This window comes from Fulmarus glacialis, unplaced genomic scaffold (genome assembly GCF_000690835.1).
Source record: "Fulmarus glacialis isolate BGI_N327 unplaced genomic scaffold, ASM69083v1 scaffold17556, whole genome shotgun sequence".
In the NCBI taxonomy this organism is placed as follows: domain Eukaryota; kingdom Metazoa; phylum Chordata; class Aves; order Procellariiformes; family Procellariidae; genus Fulmarus; species Fulmarus glacialis.
The window spans coordinates 3675-11852 of NW_009218951.1; the positions used below are offsets into that span (position 1 = coordinate 3675).

At 52.6% G+C, this 8178-nt stretch overlaps 1 protein-coding gene across 1 annotated transcript in view; it reads left to right on the top strand.

Moving 5' to 3' along the window:
* Window positions 1–204: 204 nt before the first annotated feature.
* BAK1 (BCL2-antagonist/killer 1) overlaps window positions 205–8178 on the top strand; it is a gene marked incomplete at its 5' end in the record, with an annotated part of 10016 nt that continues 2042 nt past the window's right edge. The window contains 3 exons of the mRNA XM_009580214.1: window positions 205–324; window positions 6777–6912; window positions 7049–7192. Coding sequence (XP_009578509.1) covers window positions 205–324; window positions 6777–6912; window positions 7049–7192 — 400 coding nt within the window. The remainder of the gene's footprint in view (window positions 325–6776; window positions 6913–7048; window positions 7193–8178) is intronic.

Genomic DNA, 8178 nt, shown 5'->3' on the forward strand with positions numbered 1-8178 from the left:
GGAATCAGGGAGCGAGCGTGCCGGGAAGGGAGGAGCCAGGTCGCTGGCAGAGATAAAAGCAGGCGGCATTGCTCCTCGGAGCACTTGGCTCAGCCCAAGGGGCTTCCGAAGGCCGGCCTGGGAGGTGTGCGAGGGGCCGCGAGGCTCCAGCGTCCCTGCTGCCTGCTCATAACCTGGTTCACTTACTGTCTCTCGTCGTTCCAGGTAAAGCTGATACTCCCAAGCATCTCTCTGCAATGGCCTCAGGGAACGACGGTGACCCACCGAGGGCCCACGGACACCGGGGAAGCAATGGGCGCAGGCTGTCACAAGAGCTCAACTCAGGTAAAAAGATTGCTGTGATATTCAAGGGAGGAAGCATTTTCAACCCATTCTTTCTTTTTTTTTTCCCTGCTGTGTTTCTTTGAAAAGATGGTTTTTTTGTACCTCCAGGGCCCTTTGCAAGGCTGGGATAACAAATCGGTTCCATAAAGCTATGCTGAATTGAACTGGGAGAGCACATGCTGAATGCTTTTGGAAGATGCTTGGCATTGGATTAGCGCGGTGGACAGCAAGGGGGGCTCGAAAGGCACGGAGAAAATAGTGTGCAGGGACTGGGGTACACTAGGTACGCTAGCAGCTCTGTGCGGGCAGGCATAGCGGGGTGCCACAGGGCTTGGGACACGGGACGGATCCCCCCAGCTGGCTGCGAGATATATGGCTGGTGCCTGGTGTCATTTACCTTCCCTGAGAACGAAAGGTGCTTGATGTATAAAACACACAGAAAAACACGCCTTGCTGAGCAGCGCCTGGTCTCAGGCAGTTGGTTTCAGTCTTGCTGCATCGGCTGCTGGATGAAATCAGGTCTCCGGTGTGCCTTGGCAGAGCAGCGATGAAAAGTTGCAGCTCACCAACAGTCGGAAGCGAAAACGTGTGTGCCTAGCCCAGCAGACTGTGTAATTGCGTTTCACACTAATGGGTGAAACTGGGAATGGGGCCGAAAGGAACCCAGGCAAAACCTCAGCTCCCGTTTCATCCCAAAATGATAAAATGCCACTGCACAGAAAGCTGTTAAACACGGGTGACTTCTTAACCTGTTTTGCAGGTGGACTTGTAAATAAGGCTGAGTCACTGCAGCTCTGTCAATAATGGAGATTAGAAGCTATAACTAACTGTTCACGTATTTGAGCTCAGATCCAGCTCAGAGCTGGTTTATCGGCCTGATTATGTTATTTATACCCTGATATTGCCTGGACTCCTCTCCATCTCGGAGTACCATTTGTGCTAGATCCTGTATGAATACACTGGAAGAAAAAAATACCCTGTCCTTCCCTTATCAAAGTCTACAAGGTATGAAAATAAATAAATAAGAGCAGTTGTTTACGTGTGCTGATTTCCTGTTGAAGCCAATGAGATGCTGATGTGAAAACCAGTGAGAGGATCAGGCCCTGAACTCTAACCACACTGTTTTACAGTCACGCTTCCTGTAGGCTTGCAAACACTTACTGGCAGTACTGGCATCCCTCTGCTTCCCAAAACTCAGGGGGGTCTATCTGGAATTTGGAGGTGGGATCTCTGTACGCCTCTTAGGCAGAAGCCTCATGGACTCCAGTGGAAGCAGAAATGTGCAGCTTCCACCAACACGTGCTATGGGATTACGGGGCGGAAGAAGGCTTTTGTCAACAGTTATTAAGCCTGGTTTTCATTTAGGGCTCGCTTGCTCTGTTTATCTTCGGATGCGGTAGGGAGTGAAGAGCTTTAACTGCTGCTCAAGGATTTGCTTGAGCATCATTTGAGCCCTTGTTGTACCAGCCGTTACTTAGGGCACGGACAAGATGCTGCTGCTTCTGTCTAGGTTGGGTGGCAATTTGCACTTGTGGTGTTTTTAGGGCATTGCAGACAAAGGCAGTAGCTTCATACTCCTGGCTGTACGTGATGAAGAGGAGGAGCAGCTTAGCTCATGAAGAGTCATGCAAAGGGGAGCAAACATTGCAGAAGGAGGGGTGGGAGGCCCAGCACCAACGGTGCTGAACTGAGCTCAGGAAACAGGGCTCATACTTCAGAAAAGTAACTCATTAACCTTGCCCTCCTTCAGTTCTCTCCTGTAATGTGGGGGTGGCAGTGCTTCCCTGTTCAGACATGCTGCCAGGGTACGCACCCAGCTTCGGGAAAGGTTTGGATAGTTCCATCGAGGCTTAGATCTGTGGGACAAGCCATGGACGTGGCTGGGCTCACACGTGCAGGTAACCATACCAAATGCATCTCAGCCCCCCTACATTGCAGAGGGGCTAGTCCGAGTGATGAAAATATTGTTTATGTGGTCACACTTAGCTCCTGTGTGAACCATGCCAGCTGGAATCCCAAAGCACTTTGTTAAGAAAGGTGATGTATTGCTATATCCACTTATTACTACTAGGGAAACGGAGAGAGCTTTGGTGCAAGTCTCTGTAAGGATGTCCAAGGTGTCAGGGTTGTGCACGGAAAGCCCAGCCACCCTGACTCACAGTTTGCAGTGTCTCGTCCTCAGATTACCTGGGCTTTCTCATCTGTCTGTGTGTTTAATATTCACGTAACATACCTGGAGAGGTGTGAGGTTTAGTCCTTGGTTGTTTGTCTTAGCTCTGGACTTGACGTTGCATGTGAAGCAAGCCATGAACTGATAAATAGTTGCTTAGGGATGTTAGTCATACATCTGTGAGCATCTCCGTGCCTTCATCTCCAAGACTAGCTGCAAAATGAGTAGGAAAAACGTGAGCTGCCTGTTTAAGCCTGGGTTCTCATACATTCTGTAGAGCAACCAACATCATTTAACATACTTCTCTCTTGTTTGGTGCCCATGCAGTTCCTATCTCCAGTACAGACACAGAGTATTGGACTTCCTGTTGAACTGCATCTCCCATCAATATGTGGCTTCCGTTTTTAAAGAAAAAAAAAAAAAGTCACCCTTCCGATGGCTGTGCTGGGAAATAACTCTGCTCTGGAATTGCCTTGTGACTCCTTTGTTCTGGCCTGCAAAGGATGCCCCAGAAAATCTTTTATGAAAAACTTGATGATGCAGAGGGAGATACATTGCCAGAGCTGAGATGCCCACCCATCTCAGACATCCTGCTGGGCCCAGCCTCCCTTTGCAGTTCAGTAGATTAGCAAATACGGGACAGGTCTCGGCTTGGGCAGCGAAGTACCAGAGCAAAACCTTGCTGCAGCCCTCAGCCCCTGCTGCAAGCCTGTAACTCTGGGTGTGTTGGTGGGACACAATTGAACGTAAGAATTAAAGCAGATTTCTTGATTCCGGTCCACAATCTGGACAGAGAATCTCCCTTATTGACAGATTAATTTCTATCTTAAAACCAAGGGTGTTTGCCCATTAGCTCTGCAGGGAGGCTGTTTGAGAATATTGCTCCTCTTTTGGGTGGGAAGATATTTGTTCTAAAGAGCAGGATAAGAGGAAGGGCTTTGTGCTGTGCAGACACCTCTGGGGACGGCAGTTTTCCATTTCCCTGTCTAGAAGCTCTGCTCTCGGGTGCAAGCTGTGCAGGATTATGCCAGCATGGTGCAGTGTCAGGCTGATCAGCCTTTGATCCTGGCATTGCTATGGACAGGCAATAGGTTTCACAAGGGGCTGCCTTGCCCGGTGGAAGCTAACCCAAATCCATTAACGAAGATACTGCTCATCCCACACTTGAATTGCAACTACCATGAGGTGGAGTTAAGGTTCCCCTCGAGGCAGAAATCTCCAGAGACCATTCTTGGTTCCCCGGAGCTGTCTTCTCCTTTCGGAGCCAGTTGCTGTTTCCAGGCTGGATATCTCCCTCTGCGCAAACAGATGCACCTCTTCGTGTAGTTACTGCCTGGCTCCTGAGCTCGAAAGGGATGCTGCCAGGTTGCATCTGTCATTATTATAGTCTGCAGCAGGGCTATTTCATTTAGTTGTAACAAGGTCTGATGGATAACTTTGGTGAGACCTGCCAGTTTTTACCGTAGCGTAGCTGCTCCCCGGGAGATAGGAACGGTGAGAAACAAAGGATCTTGCACAGAAATGCAGATGTTGCATGCTTGAGACTGGCTGGGGTCTGGTCAATGTTGTCTACGGTGTGGATCCAGGCAAGAGGCTGTTGGGGTAGGTCTGGTCTAGATGCTGAGAGTGTGCTGGGGACTGAGGACGACAGGGTCACTGCTCCGTGCGGCAGAAGCAGAGCAGGTCCTCCCTTGCAGTGTGGGGGTTCACAGCAGCTCATGAGCCCCCTAACACGGCCCCGATGATCCCGCAGGGAGCCCAGAGATCCCGGAGGAGCTTCAAACCGCTCTCCTCCTCTCTGGTGCTGGTACTGGGAGTCCAAAGGCAAATCTTGATCCAGATCCTCTTCTTTTGAGTGGAAGAGATCCAGAGATGGTCCCAGTGGGTGCTGTGGGTTAGCACCTGGGGGAAAAAGATGTGTGTTCTCCCGTCCTTGTGTTACTGAAAATAGCGCCTGGGGTAATTAAAACCAGGGATTTTTTTTGGTACACTTATTTCCTCTTTTGTTCTCGCAGTGTGTTTACCCTGCCTCTCACTGAAACTGTGAGTCAGTCGGTTTTGTTTTCTGGCTCTCGGTGGAGCGGTCACTGGCTCCGCTGGCTCCTCTATGAGGTGGGATTTGTTTACCGCCAAATAAACCCATTCCTGCAAAACAAAAAACAATTCCCTGAAAACACAGCGACCAGGGCTTGTCATTTCCCTTCACCTTTATTTACCCAGCCTAAACTCGGTGTAACCTGAGTCTCTGCACGACAGGTCCTCTCCCTTCCCCGGGAGGGCTGGGCCCATCTCCCCTGAGCACCACGCGGGCTGTGTAGACGTGACCAGCCGGAAAAAACTCTGCGACGAGTGGTGCAGCATGTTTTGGATACAGGGTTTTATGGAGCAGTGTTGCCAGGACAGCTGTGCCCACTGGGCCAGATCCTCACGTCCCAGCCCTGGGATATTGCTCGGGCAGGAGCATCTCTGCATTGGAAATGCAATTTCCAGTGGCCAGAGAACTGCACGGCCAGTCTGGCGGGTGGATATACTGGGATGCTGGGAAAGGGTTTTAGCTGGGGTGGCTGCAGCGAGCTGCACTGCTGCTAGACAGTGGTGCTCATGCAGATGTGCTGCTGCCTGTCACCAGCACGCCTTGCAGGACAAACACCTAAAGCCACGGGTCTGCAGGGTCCTGCGCTTCTGACGTTCTCCCAAGTAACTCATTTAGCTGGGCTTTGCACCGCATTTCATGTCTGTGAATCACCACCTTGAACGGTGACACCCTGTCAAAGGAGCCAGGCTCTGACCGTCCATACCATTTCTGTCCCCTACAAATTTTGCATCTTAGAAAAGCAACTGGGAAGAACTGTGTTACTGGGACCTTAGGGCCAGCTCCCCCCGAGCCCTGCGGGGTGGCTTAGCTGGGCTGCCGGCTGTTTGGGAACCGGTGCTCTAGCCCAGATTGCTTCTTGAGCCAGCCGAAACTGAGCTCTAATCAAAGACATCCCGTGACAGAGCGGGTACTTTCCCCAGGAGCAATGTAACGCATGTGATAAGGTATCGGTCACCATGGTACCTACGGACAGAAATGCCTCACTGGGGGCTCCCTGCTCCGAAGGGGGCAGGTCCTGGCCACCTCGAGACCCTTGCTCTTCCCCGAGCAGCGTGGGCACAGGGGACACGCGTGCGGGTCTTGCCCTCGAGCCGTTTGCCGACGGGCGCACGCCTGTCGACACCGGTTGTTTCTGACTCGCTTCCTGCTTGCACAGAGCCGGGTCGGTTTTCGCGCGCTGTCGGGGCCGGGTGACGTTACTATCCCCCGGCGGAACCCTGAATCCCTGGCGTGCCGAGTCCTGTTTGTTCAGGAGAGCAGGGAAGGAAGCTGTGGCACCCAAAACCAGCCCCAGCTTCCCCCCCCAACGGCGCCGGCTCACCCCCTGCCCGGCTGCAGCCTCCCGCTCGCTGTGCAACGGGCTTAGTGCTTCCATGGGTATTTGTTAGCAGAACAGGGGATTTGGGTGTCCACTCTCACACAGTGGCAATGGGTGTGCTGGAGCAGGAGCAGGCATTCAGTTCAAACTTATCACCTGGCTGTTTATCTGCTTTCAAGCGCAGGATGGGGAGTCACCTCTCTGGACTACAGTTTACGAGTTATTCAAAAGCTCCTCTCCTTTCTGTTCCTGCCAGCAGCCCATGCAGAAGTTGCAAACCCTGCCCTGGCATTGCCGCTGCTGGGCTGACGGGTGTATGTGAGACTGGTGATATGTGATTGAATCGGCAAGGAATTACACTAAAATGACCAATTTAACTTTTGCTCACCACGTCATTGCTGATGCCATGCAAGGGCACGACCGTTGGTGACACTGAAAAACAAGATTGTTTCCTGAGGGTTGATGGGCAACGCTAGACTGAGCTTTGCCTCCAGTTTGGGTTTGGATCTGAGATTCCTGCACTTGTTTGTGCTGAGCAATGTCCTTACGGAGAGGTCTTGTCACGGGGAGAGAGCTGCCAAGCACAAGCACGTGAACATCTGGTTTGTGTTGTGACAGTCCTGTAGCTGTCTCTTGCCAAAAACGGATTCAAAAGGTGGGCTTGTGCCCCTAAGAACAAAGACTGGCTTCAAAATTAGTTTTCTGAGAACTAATTTATGTTGGATTCTTTTTGTTTTATTGCAAAAGGCCAGTGTTAATACAAACAGCACAAATTTAGGCTGAAAATGAAGGAATGGTCTCTTTCCAACTTGGGAAAGGGGGGAGATGAGCTTCTCCCTTGACTTTTTTTCTTCTTGTCTCTCTCTCAGAAGACCAGGTGGCAGAGGAGACGGAGGAGGTGTTTCGGAGCTATGCCTTCTACCGCTACCAACAGGAGAGAGAGGAGAGAGGGGAGGAGATGCCCATGGACCCAGAGATCGTGGAGATCCAGGAGGAGCTGGGCAGGTAAAACTCTGATACCAACCGTCTGCACGTCCCTCAACCCCATCCTGAGCTCCTTTATGGACCCACCCCTCGGTCCTCCTTACCGGTCTTGCTGGGAAGGCAGACCCATTCATAATGCCATCTTCCCTCTGGGCAGCACTGGAAGCCTGGTGGGAAGGCGCCTGGCCATCATTGGTGACGACATTAACGAGCGGTACGATGCGGAGTTTCGCTACATGCTGAAATCCTTGCAGCCCACCAAGGAGAACGCCTACGAGTACTTCACCAGAATAGCCTCCAGGTAAGGCCACCGGCTCCCTCGGCATGGGCTGGACGCCTTCTCCTGGAGGAGAGCAGGGAAGGGAAGGTCAGATGGGGTGCAACACAGTCGGTTAAAGCCTTGCCCCCACCCCAGAGCAGCTGTCCCCTCGGCTCTGTCCCAGCACCCACCCTCTATCAGTTCAAGCTTCACCCACTGTCCCGGGGTTAAGCTCCCAACAAGCTCCCCGTGACGGTTCCTGTGTTTTCTGCTCTTGCTCCTGTGCACTGGTTGGACAGTCTTCACCTGACAGTCATCTCACTGTCCTTGCACAAGCTGAGCGGGGTCAGAAAGTTTAGGGGACGTGCCTGGGAAGCGTGGCCTGTGCATCAGTAGCCCAGCAAACGTCCCAGCTCCCATTCAGGTGTGTGACCAGCCCTGGACCAAGGCAGACCTGCTGCTGGTCCGTCGGCGGACCATGCCAGCCCTGCTGCGGGCCCCACTGCCACTAGCTTGGTAGCTGGGAACTCCTGATGGGTCAGGACTTTCCAGAGGCACAAAGCAAACGCAGCTGTGGGGATGGGCAGGTACTCGCTGCCCTTAGCGTGGTCCACATGGAACAGGATCGGACTAACTCAGGATGGGGGATGCTCCGCAGGCTTGCAGAGCCTGCAGCCATCTCGTGCAGGCGACGCACACCCAGCTCTCCCACTCAAAGCACAGCAACCTCCTGATGGGTCAGGACTTTCCAGAGGCACAAAGCAAACGCAGCTGTGGGGATGGGCAGGTACTCGCTGCCCTTAGCGTGGTCCACATGGAACAGGATCGGACTAACTCAGGATGGGGGATGCTCCGCAGGCTTGCAGAGCCTGCAGCCATCTCGTGCAGGCGACGCACACCCAGCTCTCCCACTCAAAGCACAGCAACAGGGTGAAGAGTGAAGACAAACACCTGAAGAACTTTTTGCCCTGATTGCATGAGATACAGGCTTGGATCAAGGTGGCCCTCAAAGGGGTTCAGTCCTCACC